General features: G+C 37.9%; 1 protein-coding gene across 1 annotated transcript in view; it reads right to left on the reverse strand.

Moving 5' to 3' along the window:
• The window catches only part of ddb1 (damage-specific DNA binding protein 1), a 50,958-nt gene extending 26,570 nt beyond the window's left edge, over nucleotides 1–24,388 (reverse strand). The window contains exons 1-13 of the mRNA XM_062422113.1: nucleotides 24,230–24,388; nucleotides 21,995–22,143; nucleotides 21,266–21,382; nucleotides 19,493–19,714; nucleotides 18,878–18,992; nucleotides 16,532–16,629; nucleotides 11,901–12,059; nucleotides 9,018–9,101; nucleotides 8,439–8,555; nucleotides 4,471–4,573; nucleotides 2,937–3,012; nucleotides 2,740–2,848; nucleotides 161–339 (exon numbers count right to left, since the gene is read on the reverse strand). Coding sequence (XP_062278097.1) covers nucleotides 161–339; nucleotides 2,740–2,848; nucleotides 2,937–3,012; nucleotides 4,471–4,573; nucleotides 8,439–8,555; nucleotides 9,018–9,101; nucleotides 11,901–12,059; nucleotides 16,532–16,629; nucleotides 18,878–18,992; nucleotides 19,493–19,714; nucleotides 21,266–21,382; nucleotides 21,995–22,143; nucleotides 24,230–24,290 — 1,589 coding nt within the window. The 5' untranslated portion in view covers nucleotides 24,291–24,388. The remainder of the gene's footprint in view (nucleotides 1–160; nucleotides 340–2,739; nucleotides 2,849–2,936; nucleotides 3,013–4,470; nucleotides 4,574–8,438; nucleotides 8,556–9,017; nucleotides 9,102–11,900; nucleotides 12,060–16,531; nucleotides 16,630–18,877; nucleotides 18,993–19,492; nucleotides 19,715–21,265; nucleotides 21,383–21,994; nucleotides 22,144–24,229) is intronic.

Below are 24,388 nucleotides of genomic sequence, written 5' to 3' on the forward strand. Positions count from 1 at the left end.
TATACGCTCACAGTGTGATGATCAACTGCATTTGTAGTGGCGGATGTAATTGGTGGATAAGTACCCTCAACGTTCATCAGCGTTGTAATATTACTTGATAAATATCTATAAATTGACAATCGTGTGTGTGCTTATGTGCGTGAGTGTCAATACATCCTACCTGATCTGTTTGAGCTCTCCAGCCAGGATCTGGAGGTAATAGAGGGCTCGTCCCACGGCGAGCACCACCTGGGTGTGGTTGCAGGCAGCCACGCTGATGTTCCTGCCCTGTGGCTCTTTCCATTCGCTCACTAATGCCTTGCTTTCCTGGAGCACCAGACGCACAGAGCCTGATGTGATCTGGAGGAATAAACAGTTTCTGCTGTTAAAGATTATTGTCCAACAGCACTGTGCCTCTGGGAAATGACAGAAATGATGTGGAGACATTTCGGAACAAAACTAATTGTTTATATTTGTTTTTGTGCCGGGATTGACTGAGAAATTAGAAATGATTGGATTTGCATTTGTGTGAATCAAAATGTGATGAGACTGTGGTTTTGATAGCATAGAGAATGTTAATTACTTACTTCCTTATAAGTCACTCCACAAACTGTATTTAACGTACAATATAGTGCATGTCTGAACATGGAAGAGATTCTTCAGTCCTAAGAGATACTGTTTAAAAACAGTCAGGACATTTTAAGTAATCCTGACAGGGCTTATACAGTAATGAAAGGATAAAGGTGGAAAATGTGGTGACAAGACTAAATGACTAGCTTAAAACAAAATTTTGCTCACAAGAACCTAAGCAATATAACCATATTTTAATGAAAATACAGCATTATAATTAGAGAAAGTTGTATGGATTATAGATGTCGAACAATTTTTAATCAAAGAATCCCTTTTATGAAAAGTTAAAAACAACAGTTTTGTATTTTCAAGATGTATTAAATTTTCTTTTTATGTTAATTTTATTGCATTTGTATCACACGAACCAAAGAGGTTTGTGAATACCTGATAAAAAAACCCAGGTTAAGACAAAACTCAATATTTATATTAAAATTGTAACTAGGCAGGACAGGGAGTTGAGGAAAGAACAGAGGTGGAAAGGGCCTCATTAAGATACTGCTGCAGGTACAAACTGCAGTCATAAAAAGATGTTTGCAGGTTTGAAGATGTTACTATTAGTGGTGCAATGAGATGTGAACCTAAAGCACATATTCAAGACAGGATCCATAATGGAGTCCTTAAAAGAAGTGAAATGAGGACGAAATGTATAGTTAATAGTTAATAGAGTTGTTTTGCAGCATAGTGCCAATCACTACCCACTGACAGTTTAAAATTCATCTCTTGTCTGTGTGAAATCATTTCATCACCTCAGTTTTAGTTGGGGATCAGCTGAGGCTCAAACAACTTAAAAATGTATTTGATCAAAAAGGCAGTACTTGAAGCCGCGTAAAGCTACTTATGACATCTACGGGTGATAAATTGTGAGCAGTTGTGTATTTCTGTGTGTACATTATCTACAACTACCAAACAGCAAGCATCAAACCACAACCTAAACACAATCCAATGAGCCTCCCATTGCCATGTTGCTGTTTGATGAATTTTAAGTGTAATATTTATTATTTTTCCCCCTGATAAGAATATCTGGGACTCGCTTGGCGCCCTTCACCAACCACTCTTACATTTTTTGGCATTTCGTGCTGGGCAGGTAGTGCAAAGTCGGCTTGTTTGAGTTTGTTTTTTTCCAGAAACTGCTGCCTTCAGTTCTTTATTTGGGGGTTAATTAGAGCAGCAAAGCCCAACCACAGACAGAGTGTGGTACAAAGAAACAAAATAATGAGCTAAAACAAGACTAAAAACAGCAAAGAGTTGCAGAGGTATGCAATAATTCTTTGTGGGTTTAACACTCTGAGAAACCTTTCCAAGTTACTTGGAATCATTTGATGTATTGTTAATATCAAAAATATTGCTTGAAGCCCCTGCTGTTTGGGCAGAGAATTATGTGATAAGAGCAAAATGATTTTCAAATAGTATAAATGAGACAATGTCTCTGAAAATTGGTGTTTTCAGCCCATTAATTTTAGGGTTTCTCGGTCAGTATCACACGCAGCGTCTTTGTTGTGGTAGACAGTTTAGACTGTGAGCCACAGTTGGAAATGAGCAAGTTCTTCACATAATGGTTTCAATGCAAGTGCAAGTAGAAACATTAACTTTTATTATTTGAAGTGGCACTACCTTAAAAAGCAAGGGTCAAGTTACACTATTCTGATGTGCAAAAATGTATTGAGTGCGTACACACCAACTCAAGAGGTAAGAGTTAGTAAAGTGTGCCAGCCTTAAAACAGCAGTGATGTTGTGCTTAAAACATTAAAATGTATGGCTGTGGATCCAGTAATTGGCAGAATTCCCAGCAGGTTTCATCCTCATTTAAAAAAAGGCAAACTAAAAGTTGAATTTAAATTAAGTGCAATATTCATCTCAACCAAGTGTAAAATACATGAAGTCATTTTGCACTCTTCATATTCAGGACTTCCCCTTTCAATCATGTATGATTCAGCTCCAGCAAAGTATATCTTATTAAATGGAGAAAGGCCAAAACTGAATAATTAATTTCTATAATTAATTCTGAATTTGTGAAATTAGATTATATTCCTGCTTCAGCTAATTCTAGGATAAAAGGCTCAAATAATCAAAAGGAGTGCCGATGTGACCCTAACAAAAGCGTGTTGTGTGTAAATCTGTGTGTATACAAACTTGAATGAGCTGTTGGTGTGCGACGTTGCCACAGTAAAACGTCTGCTGGTTGTCAACAAAGCCTGGAAGTTCAGTCTCCTCAACTTCCTCTCCACTCAGCATCAACACTCTAGGGGACAAAAAACACTCTTAAGATAAGATGTGGCATTCTGAATTGACTCTACACTTATCTGGCTTGCTGCTCTGCAAACACTCACCGTGTTTGACCCACAAAAGACAGCACCAGCATGTCATCGGTGTCTCTACCTGCCTCAGAGCGGAGCGGCCACAAACCTTAAAAAAAGAGAAGAAGAGTTACTTTTTTTTCTCATCAGTAGGATGACAATTACAATAACAAGAACAACAATACAACAATAATAAGGAGAAATACAATGTCTAAGAAGTATCCAAAAAGTCAAATGTTAACATGCTGGAAGACGTTCAGGTTTAGAGCAGGGCAATTAATCGAATTTTATTTTCAATTACGATTTTCGCTTCCAGCGATTATGAAAATGAGATCATCGCAATAATGCTTTCATTTTGTCTTGTGTTATAAATCCAGCACACCACTTTCATTTACGGCGGTGCACTTTTGACCCTCCCTAAACACCGAAACTCACTCTGGGAATCCACATAGGAACTAACTAACTAACTGTTCGATTTACGTTGACTCAGTCCTGTGTTCAGCGTCTATATCCACAGAAGCAGCCATCTGTCAGGAGCAGCTCTTGGGCCGCTGAGAAAACAGCGGCTAGACAAACTGCCTTCACCAGGCTGACAGACAGGACAAGTGTACTGAGCCAAATATTTTTTATTTTGGCACCATGGGAAGAAATCAACAGTGGTTGTATTTATTGATTCAATGGTTTTATTTCAGCACCCACTGAGAGAGAGTTGGATCTGTCAGTAGTGAGTAGGAAGCTCACAAACAGACTGGGAGCTGATAAATTATTGTAGATACCGTTAGTTCAAAATATGCATACAGCAGGATATTTTAAAAGTGTATTTTAAACAGCTGTCTGTCTCGGAGTGTAAAGAGACGTGTGGACGGACACATTTAATAAAATTGAAGCGTTTCTGTTACACAAGTCAATTAGTAATCATGTTAAATAATCTCAATATTCACCTAAAATAATCGTGATTATGATTTTTGCCACAATCAAGCAGCCCTAGCACAGGTTGTAGATGTCTCTCAGAGAGCCATTGATTGGATAAGCGAGTAATTGGCTCACATCAAGAGGCCAGGGGCAGGAGCCAGCAGCTAAGACTTTTAGGGCAGAGATAGTCAATAAACAGCTGAAGCCTAACAAGCACAAGCAGACCTTAGCTGGCCTGCGTGTCTCATTTAAGCATCAAAGAACAGTCTTGGGAAAGGAACCCAATTTTCTTGGATTAAGAGGTGTCTGCTGCCTTTAAAAACTGATGAGATTCTTCTGCTTGACAGTTTACTATTGCAAGGCATGGCAGTGTTGCTTCACTATATGAAAACAAATGTTTCCCAACGTAGCCTTGGCAGTTGTCCTGCGCTTTTCAAAAAGCACCGAGCCAAGACCTATGACATCTAAGCCATCTGCTTGCGCTCACATGTTGAGCATGGATGGGCAACAGCTGGTGTCTTGGCCGGGAAAGGCATACAGATGTGCAGATCAAGTGGCTCTGCTGTCAAGTCAGTAGAGGATTACGATCTCAATAAAAGTTAAGACTTGAGAGGGAAATGGTGAAAGAGACAGATACACACACATACATACAAACCTTTAATTCCCGGCAGATCAATGCTGGCATGCTCATGAATCCCAATGCCATTGCGGATGATCCGGAGCGAGCCCTCCTTGAATGCACCTGAGCATGTCACGAGCTGAATGCAGCAAAGGGGAAACATAAGAGAAAGATCAACTGAGATACAAGGGATCATTTCTTTCCCTAACCCTCTTATAAGGGTTAAGCTGTTGTGTGGTTTATCTAATTCTATCTTTTCACATTTTAGTCACATCTTGTAATACATTTCTTTTCTACTTTTTCTCGACACCTACATTTACTTTAAGGATAATTCTGCTTTAATACAACCTGGGTCTTAGTTTTAATTTTACCCATCATTCAAATGAGTAATAATCCCATTGTATTCACTAATTAAGAATTACTGAGAACCTGTTGCTCACATCTGAAAACACAGTAAAAATATTGCTAAAAAGAAGTTCGAGGAACATGATCAGTCAGGTTTTATATAAACCCCAAGTTATCCTAATCTACTTGCTCTGTAAAGGATGGTTATATTTGACAGTTTGGGTAATAATTTCACTGCTCAACTTGGTTTTCTCTTCCAACATCCCAGTTCAATGCAACGTACTTCTGTTGGCAATAAGGGATTATTACTATTTTGGGCAGGCTCACTCTGATTTACTTCCATATGAAGGCATTTAGATAATCTGGCTGAATGTTGCAGCAGTGTCTTCATTTCTCTTTGATGAATAGTTTTATCATAACTAACAGAAATAGAAAAGATAGACATTAAAAAACAATTCACAATATACAAGACTTATCCTTTAAACTTATTGTTGTAAAAGCACTTTTATATTACAGCATTTTTGTTTTTATAATCAATTAATCTGCTGAACATTACCTCAATTCATCTTTTAAATTATTTTCAAAAAGTCTTACAAATGTGTAAAGACTGAGTTGACATCCTTAAATTACTTGTTTTGTATGAATAACAGTCTAAGAACAAAATATGTTAATTTTCCTGTCAAATATGCCAGACAAAAAGACCTAAAAAACTTCAAATTTAAGAAGCTGGAAAAGGGGAAAATTAAAGACTTTTCCTTGAAAAATAACACATTTATTCTCAGCATAGTTGTCAATTAATTTTCTGTCAATCAACTAATACATTTTGGCTCTAGTTATTTTTATCATCATAAATAATTGTAATTATTGTAGCCAGGTTAAGTGGTGATAGCAGTAATAATAGTAGAAGTACTGGTAGTCACATTAATGCTCACAGTTCTCATTGTACCTAGTTGTAGTAGTTCTAAATGTCATTTAAATACAAGTTATGGACAAAGTGGTGGTAGTACTAGCCAGTGTCATAGCAGTAGTGTAAAATGCTGTGGCAGACGATTTGTGAATCACTATCAGTTTATAATAGAGCTCCTCTGAGATTTCGAGAACAAACATGACAACAGTGTGGAGAGCCAAACCCTGAAGGCAAATAACACTGCTGTCTGTACAGTCTGACTGGAGAGCACCAGAATGTTACATATTCATCCAGTCATGGTACACTAACAGGATTAATACAAGGGCCTACATAATATCAGCCCATACCATTTGCTACCCAACAGTCTCATCCTAGTGGAAATAACCATCCCGAACCTGGCAGCCCACCTAACTCCCCTGAGCATGCTTTCAAATGTCCTCACACACTCACGGGACTAACTGACTCCTGCAATTTACACATAGGATGTACTCATGTATTTGTCATTTTAGCAAGTTTTATTATGCATAAACCCCAAAGTGGTTTGAATTTGCAAACGTGTGAATATAATATATATATATATTACTAGTGCTTTTATCCTAAGCGTTCTGTCATTCTGGATGCTTCTTCTGTACTGAATCTGGGCCAAGTCCAGTTATATTTTACTCTTGTGCATCAATCCCCCACTGTCAGAACTGTCTTTGAATGTGTCTGCACCAATTAACCAGGTCAAATACTCTGTGGATTTACAGCAAATGGCAAATTAAAATAATTGTGATTGGATTTAGTTTTGGGCCTCAGCGGACTAAAACGAGCTAGAATATGTGGACGAATACACTTGGTGGCTGATTGTGTGCTAGTCTGTGTCTAGAGAGTGGCTCAGTGCTCTGGTGGACCGATGCCATTGGAACCACATCAAGTACCCTGAGGCCTGGTGTCAAAGCCTGCCAACAAAACCTTCTGTACTGTATCTCTCCTTACTTCAGTGTTTCATCTCTCTGTGCTTCTCTAACATCAACACAAAGGAGAACAAATGTTTAAATTAAATGTTTATTTGTTCTTGTCAAACTATATTGCTGCATTTTTAAAAAAGGGGACATATCATGTACATTACCAAGTCTATATTTTTATTCTGGGGCTCTACTGGAATATGTTTACATGATTTACGGTTAAAAACTAAATAAACTCCTTATTTATCTTATACTGGTCAATTATGCAGCCCCTCAGTTCGGCCTCTGTTGGAAGCAGCCTGTTTTCGCTCCTGTCTCGTTAAGACCCCCTCCTAATGAGCCCGCTCTCTTCTGATTCGTAAGATTACAGAAAAGTGGCTTCCAGCTGCTCTTGCAGCTACATATACAAACAATAGTAATACAATTTCACTTTTTTTCTTGAAATGGAAACTACTCGAATACATCAGCACCCGAGTCTGATCCAAAATATGCGAGTGAACAACATGAACAACTCGTGGAACAACCTTGGCAACAAAGGCTACCAACAGACAGACGTTTGTGGGCATGTACGAATGATCTGATGTCATCACTGGGATGAAGTAGAGGTAACAAATGAAACATTCAAAGCAGGCTGAAGTCTGGGCTTTTCTCTTTCAGGGAGGATTTCTACACACCTCAAGTTTTGAATGTTTGAACATGTTTAATGTAGATATCCAATATCATATTAGTATGAAAACAACAGAAAATAGAAAGCATATGTCCCCTCTGAAGTAAAAAAAAAACTGCCAAAAACAAACATTTGACATTTAGCAGCTGTTTCCAATTTAATATGTATTTTAAAACAAAGAAATCAATTCCTTACTACTGGGAAGGAAACAAACTGCATCTTTTAGTTGCTTTTTAAACTTGACATCAACATGCACTGTAGGTTATGAGATTATATTCAGAGCAGAAGCTGTTTGAAAACCGCTAAAGATAACCAAACTTTATCACCGGAGTGCTAAAGATGATGGATTGTTCGGATGCTTGCAGACAGGGGAGACGAAGTTTTCACTGTGAGTTTTAAAGCGTGTAAATACTATTAGAGGAAATGACATGCACAGAAATCTGAGTTTTTGCAAAAAGGAACAAGGAAGCTAATTTAAATGTGTGTACCAGAGATGCATTTTAACATCAAGTGTTAAACTGCACATCCAGCTAAATCATATCTAGACGCAACTGGGATACCAGGCGCATGTTAATGTAAGGTGTACAGGGGGCCACTGGCAACTAAAAATATAGACAAGACAAAAGAAGAACACCCAGAGTGCCTATAAAAAGGCACAGGAAGTTAAGTATTTTATGTCAGCAAGAATCTCTTGAATATATTGTACTCGGATATTCTGGCCAATGGCGCTTTTGTGCTGTAGTATGTTGCATGTTTAATTCTGCTGACAAAAACAGTGTTAACACGACTCAAGAAAGCCGGCTGGTGGTATAAGCCCAGACTCCCTGAAGGATGTAAAAAAAAAAAAAAAAAAAAAAGAGGATGATGAAGAGGAAAACAGAGACGCAGACTCACAATAAGCTATAAAGTGCGTCCCGTGACAGTTAAGAGGGTTTTCAGTAATCACTATGTCTTGTCTAAATCCTCTGGCGATTGCCCGAAGAAACCTTTTATTTTATCTCAATGATTTGCAAGTGTAATATAACATGTGCTGCTTATTCCCCGTTTTGCTTTTTGTCAGAAAATAAAAAGATCATTAATCTTTCACCTGTCACAAAATAAATAGGTTCAGTTTTTTGTTGTTTGTTTGTTTTTTTACCTGGCCTTGGCCTTGTCTCTCCAGGTCGACCACACACATGTCCACAATGGGCCCCAGATTGGTGAAGGTCTCCATCACTGCCACATATGAGCCCTGGTCGTTACTGTCCACGTTGAGCTGCGGAGACACAAACAAACCTTATAGATCAAAGAAGGAGGATGGGAGTGCACGGCTGGACGGGAGTTAACACGCGTCATTTGTCACTTTTTTATGGACTTCTCATTAAGATTATGAAGATTAAATGTTTATTTGAGATTTCCCACCAGAGGGGGAAAATGCTGCCATCCTTATATCACACATTATCAAATTATTTCATGAATTCAGCACAGCCTTTTTTTCACTTACACCCCAGGTTTATGGAGCATTTGCATAAAACACACACACATATTAGAGGTACAAACTGACATTTTACTTTCAAGAGGTGTAAAATGGCCTCAAGCCCATTTTTTTTAGATGCCTTTTTTGTTAAGATTTGCTATAACCTGAGAGAATTTTCCTATATCATTTGATCAACAAAGCAGATTTAAGGTGAATTTTGATGTTCATCTTGTGGAAACTGTTAAGTGTCTTGCTGCTTACCTTCACTAACTGGGAGTCGCCCAGCCTGGAGCCCACAAACACCACACCATTATCCAGGTAGGTCAAACACTCAGCGATGGATGTCTGTCAGTGGAAAGAAACACAATATCTCAATCTCTTAGGTCTCCTAAACATTCACACAGACAGATCATTGAAAAGGCTTCTTTTTTTCTGCCTGCTTTGGATGCATTAAGTTATGAAGCAATCTTTGCCTAAAATCTCTGTAATTAATCACTTTGGTGAGTCATGTGGTGAGAAAAACTCCTTCACATGGGCCAGATGAATTCAGAGTCTCCACAACACTTAAATATGAGATAAGATAAGAGAATAAAGGTATTTCAGCAGTCAAAAACACACTGAATCAGGCAGGGTTTGATGCAATTATAGATATCCTCTGTGTTAGGCAGTAATACAAGTAAACTGAGTCTGGTCCATGGGGCAGGCACTGTCTTCTATATCCAAATAACACATCTTTCTGCAAAGCTACATTCATGCTGTTACGCCTACTTCTTGGACATCCACACATTTTCACCATTGTCTTTAGTCTTGGACAGTCACGCTTTTCTAATCCAGTTATTAACGACTTCTTCAAAACTGCAGGTGTCCTCAGTAGTTAATGCTTGCTTTGTAACCCTGATATCAGTACATACGTGTATAGACTTAATTGCCAATGTCAGCTTTGAAGCAGTAGTCTCGGTTCACATGCGCATATAAACATAAAGATATCCCTCAGTAGTCGTTGCTGCTTTGTAATTGTAATATCAGCACACGCATATCAAAAAATAAATAGCCAGTGTTTGCTTGAAATAATAACACAGACATGTGTATCATCTAGCTCTGCACCTCATTGTTTTTTCACCCTTGATGTGATGTTCCCTTGCATTCAAAGCCAGGTCACAGTGACCTGACTGCCCGTCCAGCCCTCCGCTCTAGCCTGACGACTTAGTGATTCAATGCCTTGACTATCAACACACAATAATAAAAAGTATCTGATACAGTTTTACAACTGTATGTTTTGAGTAGTACCATATTGTTAATGTATTAATAAAATAAAAATATCCATTATAACTAATCACTAACAATCATAAAACACTGATTTGATTGAGATCTACATACAGCAGCCTGTTCATTATCATAGTGAACACCTAAAATTAAGCTAAGCCATGATTTTACATGTGTGCATAATGCTTTAAAATGATTCATCATCTGTGTAAAACCACCACATGTTTAACTGGGTACACTCTTCTGTCTGCTTCTATTTAGCGTCCAAAAAGAAAAGAAAAAATGTTTCCTAATCACGAAGATTCCTGAGATAGATGCAGTCTGTTACAGATCCTCTGGTCCTGTCCCCAATTATCGGAGGACTGGACTAAAATATCTGAAACACTGACAAGGCAATTATTGTCAGGATTTTGGAATTTTCCTACAATAACAACTCTGGCCCATTGCAAATAGTCTTGGCTTTCATTATTTTACTGGCCCGGCACCTATTATTATTAAATAGAAACGCCCTACATTTAGAGGTTGGAGGTACTGAACTGTATCAGCCCAAGAATTTAATATACTCTGCTAAGACGGCTCTAAAAAGCTCTGCCTGCCTGATGCTGAGGAGTGAAGTTTTCCCTTTACATTTATCAAGTTAATTACTTATTTATTTCTTTGGGTACTTTTTGTCCATGTTTTTGTTGAGGCTTAATACCCGTGGGGTTGGAGTGAGTGGGTGGATTTGGACAGATGGATTATATATTTTATTTTTGTTAGTGTTCAAAATTATGTATTAAATTTCTCTTTTTAAAACACAACTTTTAAATTATTTAGTGTAGTATTTGTTTGCAATTGTAAACTGAATACTTTTATGTCTGTTGTTACTGTTGGACACACAAACTTAGCAATTATGAGACATCACTGGGAGCCCTCTGGTGATTTCAGATGGAAGATACTTATTATTTATGACCTTCTACATACTAAACCCATAAAAAAATAACAATTATTTGGGGCCCCACTCATGCACAACAGAACAGTCGGTTCAGCTATACTGAAACACAAATTAAGTCATGACGATGATGGCAGATGATTGCATTAATGCGCAATTTTGTTGTTTGCCAAATGAAAGAGGGGGTAGAAGAAGATAGTTAATAACAAATTTAATTAAATACAGGCAGAGCTCTGTTTGATATAAACAATGTTTCCAAATGCATTAGTGAGAACATGACCTGACACTCTCAAAGGTATTATTGATGCACCATAAAGACTGTTTTGTTTTGTTTTTTGTCTGACATTTTAATGCAGAGCTGCTGCTGCTGCCTGTTGACTGAGCAGACTGGTCCTAAACTATAAAGTTTACAACGATTTGCAAAGCAATCTGTCTCCAGCTCAGCAGTCCTATTTTCCTCGATTGTATCCAGCTCCAGCAACACTCAGTGGACTGGCTAGAAAGCATTTTACCTTTCTAAATTCCTTGGCAAGTCATTAGAGGAAGGCGCCACAAGCCAAAAGCTGTCTGCCTTTAACGTGAGATTAAGCTTTGAGCACGGTATTGACATACAGTCATTGTATAAATCAACTTCAAAGGGATAAGTGACACCCTGGCAAGCAAGCAACAAAGATGTGGGATAATTTTTCTCATCTCCTTCACAAGTGTGGCCTGATCCATTAGCCCCTGTCAAAGCTGTAAACCATTAAAAAGTCAATTGCAACAAAGGGGCACAGAGAGGAAAAGGCAGCTGGAGGAAAATCAACAACTAACAGGCAGGGTGAACGAGCCAGGTAGAGAGAGAGAAGGGAAGACAATGGGAGAAATGCCAGAGAAACAGTAGGTGGATAAACAGAGTGAAGAGGCAGACAGAGATAAAAAAGAAAGAGAGAATAAGATTAATGAAGGACCTCTCCGAGCAGCTCCACATGCAGGTCTTTGAGCGCCACGGTGCCGTCCATCAACTCCTCCTTCTCCAGCAGCAGCATGAACAGACGTCCCTCCATGTCTCCCAGCAGGTAGCGTGAGCCGTTGGGGTCCACACGGTTGTGACAGACGATGGTGCTTTGCTGTAATTAAGAGTGGACCACACACAAATATGTCATATAATAGACTGGAGGTACAGCCAAAAAAAATAACTTCTTAAATTACATCACTACCCCAAAAATCTTTGTTCTCACTTCATGAATTATCTATATGACAACGTCCAACAGAGCCAAATACACTTGTCTTCAGGAGGTCTGTTTTGTTCTCTTCGTTAAGAAAACATACACGATCGAGTTTCCCCCAAAGTACAGCTTGAATCTGACTCAAACTGCCGAGTCTTTTATCCCAACAAGAGGAGCACAGATTTAACATGCCGTGCCGTCAGTTAGCTGAGTGACAAATGGACGATAATGAAGCTTCACACGTGAAGGAGGGAATCACATGCTGTTTGGAAACACTGACCTGCTCCACATTTAAAAAGACCACAATCTGAAACCACACATGAAACATGAGGGTATTAATTATAGAAGAATTTTGTTCAGTGCAACAATTAGAGCCAAATCGATAATAGACTTTTGAGATTGATACCAATTTTAATAGCTGAATTTGAAGAAACAGGCTTAATGTTTATACAAGGGCACATTGCAAATAAGTATTCCTTTAATTTAGTAATTAAAGAATTGGGACAAGATGAGCAGTTTCTCATGATGAATTAACTGACCTATACAATGATATATCCTCATCTGTGATAAGCAACTATTGGCTGATACTGACTAGCCACTACTTTTGAGGTTTTTTGACTTTTGTAGTTTGAAAAATGTATTATGTCATATTATATTACATCATATTATATTAGATATGTTTCTCAAATAAAACCGCACAGTAAAGTTAGGAAACTCTGATGCAATCCATCTACAGGAGTGGGTGATGTAAAACATAGCTTGTCTTATACATACACCTTGATCTAAACCACCTGTGGATGTTATCAGGGTCACTCTCAGGTTTCATCCCTGTGGCCCGTACTACAAAGCAAGTTCAACTTAGTCTGGCTCTCTCTGGGTGAGCTGCTTCACTGAGCCAAACACCAGCCATATGACCAATTAACAGTGTGTAGATTATTTTTCTAATACAAGACAAGCTTTCATTTTTATCTCCAGTTATCATCACACAGTTGTCTCATGTTATTCTGAGCTTCAGTGATCGAATCAGAGTGTGAATCATCCACACTGTTATCTGTCACTACGGGATAAAATACAAACTAAAGTCATCACTATGTGTTTAGTGTTAAAACGATAAGTAAACGATCTGTTTCTTAGAAGCTCTGTTTTAAGTGGAAATAGAAAGCCTGGAACAATAAAATGTTTCTACCTATAAATACATCAGTAAAGAGAACTCCTCATGCTCAGCCAGTATTGTCGATCGGGGGCTGATCGGTCACAGGAACATCTTAAGTGAAAAGTCTAAATGAACCACCGCACACTGTACTGACTTTACTGTGACTTTATTAGGAGTGAACAACGTGTTGTGCCTGTAGCTTTTTCAGGTTTTTTGAGGCGAAACGAGTAGTTGGCTCCTTATAAAATCACACTATAGCAATTCAGTGTGCGCTGGTTAATTTAGACACTTCACTATAAATATATATATTGCTCCTTTTACTTATTACTTTATCGTAAAATCAGGACTTTTGTCCACGTCAGGATCCTGTAGGAAAGTTGCCGTGATTTATCTCAATTAAAAGTGAGCCAGCCTTTCCCAGGTACTGATTTTGTTTCATTTATTTGGCTGCATACTCCCTGTTCCTTGTGTAATTTCTAAACTGTGAACTTTCCAAGAACTATCCATGTCAGGTCCAATATAATGTTGTAATACTTTTGGGTTTTTTTTCTCTTCTCTTTTGTCATTCTGTATATATGTATATCTGATCTGCTTATACTTAACATTGCTGTCATGTATGTTTCACTGTTCTGTGTCTGGTTTGAAACTTAAAACTTAATAAAATATTGGTTAAAAAAAAGAAAAAAAAGTGAGCCAGCTTCGTGATACTGATTAAAACCTGCATTAAGCCCAAAGATAGCTGGCTAACGTACTAGGTACTGGTTGGACTTTCTCAATCACTATGACGACAACGCATTATCTTTAGAGATTTGGTCGGGAATTTCAGGAAGAGCCACAGTCTCCTTTCTCCACTATGACTTCAGGATAAGCCTGCCAGCTGGTTAGAAGAATAGTAGTCTTGATTGGAACTGGCATAAAAATCATGTAGTGTGACTGAGCCTGCTCTATTTCCCCTTTTAACAGAAGGTTTTGTTATTGTCGTTGTCTACTGTGCAAGCTGAGTCAATTTCTCACTTGATCGAACCTTTACAAAACTCATTTTCACAATCCTCCCGCCTGTGCTATTGCTTACATCTTTTGTCAAACTGTGGTTTTCACTCTTATTTTTTAAAAGCTTCCCAAACCCTTAGCACCCACTGTGGACAGGTAATACGTTTGTTAGATTTGAAACCAGTCAGTCTGCTGGTCCACTACAGACCAGTATGAAAATGTATAAGATGAGCAGAAGAACATTTAACAGACTTCCGTATCCCCCCCCCCCACATCTGTGCTCAACAGTGGAAATTCATTAATTAGCTGCCAAAAATGCTGTTAAACATCAAAAAGGATATCCTTCTGTATTTTCTTGACACTGCTGACAATGTTTCAGCTGAATTTTAATTTTACATTTAGGTGCAAATTAGGTATCATCTCTTTGTGGAAAAAGAGTAATAACTGAGAAAAGACAACCTGGGAGTGTTGCATTGTTGTCTGTATGACTAATAATAGTGTGTCAGTACTTTATAGTGAAGAAAAAAATTTAACAAAAAAGTAAATGAAAATGTGTGGATGTTAAGTTGCATGATGTTTATGTGTTGTTTGCACCAGTGGAGTTTACCTACTGCGCTGCAATATACAGCACTTCTTTCTGACACCCGTTTAATGAAGCTATTGTTATGCGCTCCACCTCCCTTTTTGTTTTCTCCCTTTTTTTACTTTCAGGTGTTCCTGATGAGGCAGCTGATTGGTGGGCGGGACAGCTTACCCTCTATATGGGAGGTTAGAGGAGAGGGAGCTCTCTCTCTCTCTCTTCCTCCTGGCAAGCAGCCCTAACCAACTGAGAGACTTCATCTATCATTGTGTTGTTTTGTTTCCTTTTGTTCCTTTTGAGGACATGAGCCTGGTAGTTCAGTTTTCGTAGCTTTGTTGCATTAGATTAGGTTGTGCATTTTATTATAGTTTGGGCGGGGGAGAGTTCTGGGTCCTACAGCCTGCTGCTGGGCTGGCACAAAGCTTTCATTGTCTTTTGTTCTTTTTGGCCAGACCTCCTGACTCCGAGAGTTTTGGTCAAATTTAGCAATATTTGTAAATAAAAAATCAGTTTTGGCAAACTTGTTCTCGGGTACAGCATTCTCAACCCTCTGTTGCTGGCCACAGGGTTGAGCCATCCAATTTTTGTTAGTTATTGTGGCTGTAACTATATAAAACTTTCATTGTGCTCTAACTCCAAACACCAGGACAAGTAAGCCAATCCTCTTGCAGCCGTCTACACAAAAGTAAAAGAAGATTAATTATAAACTTTCCCCATCTGAGACAAATATTTTCACGAGTGTTGAACAGGAAAATAAAGGCGATAAAACTAACTCGGGGGGAGTAAGCCCTCAACAGTTTTTATTTAAATTGCCTGATGGCAGGGCCACAAACACAAATGCATTCACGTTTGAATACCCAGTAGCTTTAATGCAAAACTGTCCCCAAATGCACAAATTAGCTAAAAAACAACTCAAATGTGAGAAATCTGGCATTACAGTTAGAAATGTCTCACTCCTAAATTGTTATCTACATCTAACTATGAGCTGCTTTTGCATTATGTTAGTATTCCCACAAAAGGCGTTATTTTGGGCAGATCACTAATGAAGACGTTGCTATATCTGAACAATCTGACAAGTTCTCTGCCAAATTTATGAGGCCACGGTACCAAAGAGCATCAGCAGAGTGAGAGAACATTCTCTAATTATAGAAACAGGATACTGGCAGCTGAAGAGCTCCTTGGGGCCCTGAGCTTTGTTAAATGTGAGCGAAGCAGTACAGACTGCAAGTTAATCTTGATAAAATAACACTAAAAGCAATGGTGTATGGGGAGCTAAAGTCATCAGCACAGCACAGTCAAAAAAACTGCCTTCAACATATTTCACGACACATTAACCCAAACTTGTTCACCGGCGTTTCACAAATTCAGCAAAACATTTATATGTTAGTTTTACATGAAATGAGCTGAAGAGCCATCGTGTTTTACTTCCAAATGATGACAGGAAAATAAAAACGCTCCCGTAACACCATTATCATATCGTGAAAATAACATTATTCTTGCTGTTTTACTAGACAAGTAAATCAGTTCTGCACTGAGACATACTGCTGGGATGATGGCTCTGTTAAAATACCAGAATTTATGATGAAATGAAAGTTTGAAAGGAGAATATGGGAAAAAGCACTTTTATTGTCTATTATCGTATGTTATTACCTTGATAGTGGGTGGTGCAATGGCCAGATATTTGTCCCCGTTGTGGTAGGTGATGGACTCTTGTCCTATGATTATAGCTCCACCAAATGGCTCTGGGACTTAAATACAAGCACACAGGAAACACAGTCAATAATAAACACATACAATTAAACAGAGAGACTATTTGTACATTTCATTTTAAAACAGCTTTGATTCAACAAATATTTTCATTATCAGTAATAGACATATTTCAAGTTATCAATTAAATTGCTTTCTTTCAGTATTCTCTGCACCACGGAGCTAATGTGTTTGTTGAATTAAACAGGATCCGGACACAGGGTCTGAGAGGAGAGCTGAGCATCAAAAACACTAATAAATGTTGTATTCTGTTTGGATGTGCTGTGTTGTGGATTATAATATTTTTTATAAACTGAACATCTGCCATGCTTAATTTCTGTCACACAAGCTGCTGACTTATTGGAATATTTCCAAGCAGAGGATGTACAGCCTGAGCAACTGGCTACAGGATGGGACTCATTAGTATCAGGTTTGACTTGAAAGAAAACCCAGAAATTATTATTTTTTTTTTTTTTTACAGGGCGGAGAATCTGATAAAATACATATTACAACAGGTAAAAATCAGATGATGAAAATACGATTTGTCATGCTTTATTTTCTGCTGATTGGCAAAATGATTAACTGACTAATCGTTTTAGTGACATGTAATATAAGCTGTAATTACTGTGTTTCCTCAGGAGTACGAGGTTTGCTGTGGGGGTGATGTGAACCAGGGAGGGGAACTTCCCAGCCTAATGTTGCATCGGGTTTTGCCTACCAGACACTAGATGACTTCAGGAAGACTTAAGTCCGACACCCTCTCATATCTCAAGACAATGTGTCATAATTTTGCAAAGACTGCGGATCTTGCAGGATTTTTGCACCTTGCTTGTTTAGTGGTTTGTTTTGAAAAAACCTACAAGCCCTTATGTGTTTCATTGGCTCCTCTGGCATGTTCCTCTTTCGTTAGTTATTGTTCTCTTTTCCTAATCTTTGTGTTCTGCATGTATTATGTGTATTTCTGGTATTATGTATTCTTTCTTTTACTTGCAATTAATAACAAACAAAAAAATAGACAATCACATTTCAAAACTTGTGACCATGTACCTGTACTTTTCCAGGATGCGTGGGAAAGTAAGTATTTTTAAAATTAAAACAGCTACACAGTTTAAACCACTGTCACACATTAACTATCTGGAACCAGCTCTTTCAGCTGCTGGATGTTGGAGGATTTCTGTTGTGAAAATCCACAAACTGCATGAAATAGAGTAGAAACAGCTGCAGTCTGAACAAAGGCAGAAAGTCGCAGGTTTAACTCATCCAATTGGCCCCAAATCATGTATGAAAAGCCAGTAAATACACTGCAGACACACAGTAGTTGACAGGAAGTGGAGGTCATATTATACAGAGAAATATTAGCTTTTTCTGGGTGAATAAATGTTAATGTGACTTATAAAGAGGGGAGCTAAAGGGCAACAAGAATGCTGAGCTTTCAAGTTTCATTGGGACCATCAAGCACATCATGTTTAATTAGGGAAAGCAGTTAAAAAGCCACAGAGGGCAACCGTTTACTGCATACTGCCGTTAGAGGTAATTATAATAATTAGGCTGATCAGCCACCGTCACTCATCAATACAAACACACATTATTAAGCCCAATAATTAAACCAATAACTAAGAAGGTCAACATTAGACAACCTTATCATACTTGAGCAATTACCTAGTGTTTCTGTGGTGGTGACAAAATGTTAAAATATATATTAGCATTTTGAATTAAATTGAACCTCCCTCTGCTCTGCAGGGAAAATATTAAGTTAAACTCCCTTTATGAAATATGACATATTAACAATTCTTTACATGTCTGCAAAAACACATACCTTCAGGAAGACAAGCTAAAAAGCGTCAAATGTCGACAGTCTTCTTGTCAGATCAGCATCTATATAATTCATTAAGCTGTATTTCTTTTCAAACTTAACATTTTGGGTTTCTTCCACCTCAACTCGTCTACTAGGCTCTGTTGATTAGCTGCACTATTTTAGTGGGAGAAGACTTTCATTTCAAAAATTAAGATTAATAACTAAAATAAATACTTGTTAATGGATCAGATACAAACTGAACATCTATTGTGTGTGTGGTGTGATGGTATTTGAGGAATTTTTCATCCGTTACCATAGTAACTCCCCGGTTTGCTGCGTCCTGTTTGGTGCTGGAGAGAGCCAGACACTTTCGATAATGTTTGATTGACTTAAAATAGCTTGGGCTGAGTTTTATGAACACCTTGCAGATGACTGACTGCAGAGCACTGAATTACCTGGGATGACCATAGAGGCCTCAGCCTCCACATTCTCCTGCTTCCAAGGGCCTTTGTTGAATTCCTTCTCCCTCAGAGAAACCTCGTAAGTCTTCACATGGCGTCCTTGGGGGTCCTGCAGTAAACGATAGGACACAACAAGACACCAGATCAGACTTAAAAACATTTCGTGAGTTCAGATAATACAACAATAAGGGTGTATAAATATAAGACAAATCAAACTACTACACAGCATTTCAGGAATATTTGTATTTGAGGTTCAGCTAACAATTCTTTTCATCCTAAATACATCTTCTGATCATTATTTCATTAATAAATTAACATTTTAGCCAAACATTAAACTGAAAACTCTGTCTGCATCTTTTTATCATGTGTTTGTTAAATGTGTATGTGTTATTGTTGTATGTAAGGAGAGCAACAAAGTAAGAATTTCATTGCATTGTCTGAACCTCCGTGTTTTTACTATGCATATGACAATAAACTTCTTGAATCTTGAATCTAGAATACAACTCAATAGATATGGCTTTAAATGTATTTTCAATATTTCAAAATCCAGTAATGTACATTTCTGTTTATCAGCACTCCCACATCCCTGCACCCCTCCTCCAACAGTACCTGGTAGATGAAGCAGACAGTCGGCGCCTGGCAACCGTACAAAAAGTGAACATCGATGACCTGCAGCTCCTCCAGTCGAATGTTGAAGGCCTTCAGCTCGCGGTTGTCTCGGTCCAATGGGATCACTTTGAACAACCCGTCATACAGCCGGAGGCCAATCATACGGCATTCTGGGTCTACAATTCCAATAATACCTGTCTCTGATGGACGCCCAATACGATCCTGAAAAAGAGGTTTCAGAAGGTTTGTGGTACATTGCAGACAAAAATCACATTTGGTGTGTTGTCAGACTGCTGCTCAATAAAATGTAGCTATAAAACCATCTGCAGCTTTTATACTTTAAAATATAAGATCAGAACTCCCAAATGTTGCTTATATAATCCCTATTAAAGAAAATAAGGGTGCTAAAAGTTTAGATTTAAGTACACTTGCCTAGTCTGATTATATTATATTAACATTTCTCATAAAAAAAGCAGTGAAACAGTGTTTAGACAGGCTAACTGAACTTTAATTTTCACTTTGATAATGTTAGGTTACTCAGTTTGAGCCCTTCTATGGCTTAAAATGAAACTCTCTCAGTTAAATCATCGGTACGAAATTTATATAACTGCATCAGAATATCCGGTTATTTAGGAAAAAAGTTGAATGTACAAGACTGCAAGATTTTGCACATAAAGATTTAGGGGTGGAAGTTAACTAGGACTCCCAGGGTGCATTTCAGCAAGCATTTTCAGCCAATCACCAAGCTTAAAGTTTAGTCACATGCGCCTCTAATGGCGGACAGAAGCTAAAGATGGTTTTAACCCTTACATACTCAGGGTCTAATTTGACCTAATGTTATATTTCATACAAGAAAACACAAACTAAAAACTTTTTAAAAAAATGTTTGTGCAGCTGATACACATTTTTGTTGAGTGTTTGACTGAAACACTGAAACACGCTGAATTCAGCAGCTAATGGCATGAAGGCTCATGGGAATTGTAGGAATTAAGTTGAAATAATTGAACTGATGGTCATGTGTTAAGTGTTAATGAAGAGATCGTTTAAAGAAATATTTGAACTGTGAATACAAAAAAAGGCCCCTCTCACTTCACAACTCTATTAAAGAAGGTTTACTATAGCAAACATATTTGACCCAGATTGATAAAAGATGATCAAAATACATCTTGTTCTTCATATGAACCATAAAAAAGGAATCAAAATTGGCAGAAAAAGTGGTCTTAGTATACCTGTGCACTAGGTCTGGGCAATATATCGATATTATATCAATAATGTGATATGAGACTAGATATCGTAATATTGTGATACGCCACAAGTGTTTTTCTGGTTTTAAAAGCTGCATTACAGTAAACTGGTGTAATTTTCTGAACTTACCAGACTCTTCAAACTCATCTATTATTTGTGTTATTTGCTGTTTAACCCATTTAAATTAGTATATCTACATTACTGATGATTATTCATCCAAAAACCCTAACCAACCCTTACTGTTCACAGACAGATGCCTAGCTGATACAGCAACGGTTCAAAACAAGCAGAGAAACAAAAAATCTGCTCCTTCACACTATCAGCAGTTATGGTAAATTTATTCAGTATCTTCAATTCTGTCAAGCTACAATCATGAGGCATTTCAAACACGTGAAGGGTTCGATGAAGGTGATGAAGACCTGACAGAAAGAAGTACTGACAGTGTACGGGAGATTTGTTTTGTTTTGTTTAAATATTCCGTTTACCAACATATAATATACATCATGTTTGTATTGTTGTCTCACCCACCTGGACATTGCCGTGGGCGCGCGTGATGATGTCGATGCTCTCCCCGTTCTGTTTGTATTCTAGGATGCAGGCGTTATATTTGGATGTGAGGATGAACAGCAGGTCCTTGCTTTCGCCCTAAATAAGAGAAAAACAAGAAAGTAAAGTCAACACAGAACAAACATGCGGAGGCCTTTTTAGTTTCATTAAACTGGCTCTAAAACTACAAACTACACGGAGACATGACCTCTCTGAATCCACTAGTCAGTTGAAAGTTAACTATTCTTCTGGGATTATTGATTGTCTTTCTTTTCATTTATAACAATCACTACGGGCTGTTAGTGGTGTAGTAGTGATCACTCTGATGGATGTTTGAAGTTGCATTTAAGGGCAGTTTTTTAAAAGCTCTGGTGATAACTTTAGCTCCCCACACACCATTTACTTTTAGTGTTATTTTATCAAGATTAAGTTTCAGTCTGTGCTGCACACATTTAACAAAGCTCAGGGCTCCAGGGAGCTCCTCTGCAGCATCCTGCTTCTAAAGTGTAAACCAGTTAGTGGTTATCTCATTTCCCCCCCTTTTTTAGTTTGTGTAAGTATTAAGAGATGTGTATTCTGTCCCACATAACACATAACGTCCATTATAAGATATTCACTAAGAAACTAATCTACTTCAGCCCAACATAAAGAAAGCCCACTTTGAAAAACCTACACACCGTTACCAACTGTAAACATACACACAACACCTACCTTGGGCCTGAAGAGCTCCATGACCGCGATCTTGCCATACATGCCCACTTCCTTGACGGGCCTGAGCCCCTCTGCTGTGACAACATAGATCTCCAACCGTGTGTTTTTAGCTATGAGCAAATTCAGGTCCTCTGCAGAGGTGAAGTGGCCTGTAGACACATCGACATTTACAATATGTTAGTTACACTGTTATTTAGATGAGAGCAGCAGTAGGAAAGATGATTGAGAAAGGTGGTGAAATATCATCTATTTGCCAAAGTGCTGAATCATTTACAGAGAGGCATTTATCATCAAGTAAAAAGATCAAACTTTTACTGGTTATAAATAGTAATAAACAGTCACTAGTAGGGCTGCAACAAATGATTATTTTCATCATGGATTAATCTTCTGATTATTTTCTAAATTAACTGCATAGTTTGTTGGTCTGTAAAATTTTAGAAAATGATGAAGTACATTAATCTTTGTTTCAGAAAGGTCCAACATGAAACCTCAAATGTCCCATTTTATCAGCTATTGAGTTTACTGTGACAGAGGACTAAAGACACCAGAATAATTGAATATCACATTAATCCTTGAAGCTGTAGTTTGACTGTTGGTCAAACAAAAAGTCAAATTTGATGACACATGTACACATTTCTTTGATATTTCAACAGTTATTCAGCAAATGATGAAGATTGCAGATTTTGTTATGTCTGTGTAATATCTGTCTGTACACATTTGAGATATAAATTTATGCCATTATCATATGTTTTAAAGTTGAAGGAAAGCTGACAGAAGCATTTTCATACTGATATGAGAATGAATAGAGACAAAGCAACCCATGATATCTCTGGCAATCATAGTATCACAATTACAAGTTAAATTATTGAAAATGAAAGTGAACAGGGAAGTTTAGACAGAAACATGTGCATCTGACACATGACATCAAACTCTAGACTATAGCACAGTTTCACAATTTTTCAAGTCCCTCTTAAAACAAAATCACATGCCAAAATGAACACTGAAACAGGTTTTTGTCGCTGTAGTCATTCCTCTTGTTCATACTACCTGTTAAAAGATCCCATTCGAATGTGCCAAAATCCAGTGTGTCCACACAGCAATTTTATGCAAGAATGCATTTAAAAGATTATCTGGAGCCACATTAACAGTCTCTGTGTTTCCCTGTTGAGCTGTAGTGGAAGTATTGTAACAAAAAGAGGAACTTTGCCACTAAAAAGACAGTAAATTTGAAATATATCTACTTGATTTGACTCATTTAGACGGCTGAAGCTTAATATTAGCTTCAGATAAACAATTAAATACATTTTACACAGTAGGACAATGGATTTTGTCCTCCACCACTTACACTGTAAGTGCATTATGAAGGGATCTTCAAATATCCAATATGAACAGGAGGGATGCTTACAGTAAGAAAAACCTGTGTCAATGTTCATTCGGGCATTTAAGACATACTTCAAAAATTATGATCGCATCTCTTTAAGTTATATTAATGTAAAACATGTGCAAAAATCATAGTGGAAGTTTTGGTGTCAGTATCAGCTTCAACTTGTCATGTGTCATGTAATATTTTGTGGCCCCTTCACAGATATTATCGACGACACCAGCTTTCGTAACAGTTTACAAAGAGGTAGAAAATCGCATATTTCCAAAGTCACTCTATCTCCATGATTCACACAGTTTGGACTGGCTGTGATGTGATATGATTATATGATTTGTGAGCTAAGTTAGGACAGACGCATTCAGCTCTGCAGTCAATAAACATCATCAAACGTTAAATCTTTTTTTAAAGAAAAAAGGTGTAGTTTAAGTTAAATGCAGTTAAAACAGACATGATTAAACCAAGTAAAAGACGTCCGCGCCATCAGCTTCAAATATATAACTATACCTTTAACGTTATCTACTAAGTAAACATTTGGCTTAGCATAACAAAAGCTAGCTGCTATTACAGGCCCGTCCGGTGTTACGGTCTAACTGGTGACCGTGTTAACTGGTGACTTTCTCACATTTTAGGATACATTACGAGAGGGTGAATCAGTCTTCTGAACTTACATAAATGGGAAGACACTTTAGATATTAAAACACAGATGAAAAGTGATTAAACTATAAAGTCATTTCTACGTGAGAGTCACCAGTTAACACGGTCACCAGTTAGACCGAAACACCGGAGATCTTGGCTTGCAGCGCGGGATCTCAGCTAGCATGCAGCGGCTCCATCACCGCCACTAAGGTGTTTACCTGTGATGCAGGCGTTGACTGCCGTAGGCTTTTGGGCTGTTACCACGTAGTTGTACGACATTTTTTTTGACGAGAACAAAAACACAAACACCAAGAATATAGTGTGGGTTTTTTTTAAGTCTCACACAAGTGGAAAAAAATCATTGATAACAAGAACTG

The sequence above is a fragment of the Scomber scombrus genome, chromosome 1 (genome assembly GCF_963691925.1).
Source record: "Scomber scombrus chromosome 1, fScoSco1.1, whole genome shotgun sequence".
Classification (NCBI taxonomy): Eukaryota; Metazoa; Chordata; class Actinopteri; order Scombriformes; family Scombridae; genus Scomber; species Scomber scombrus.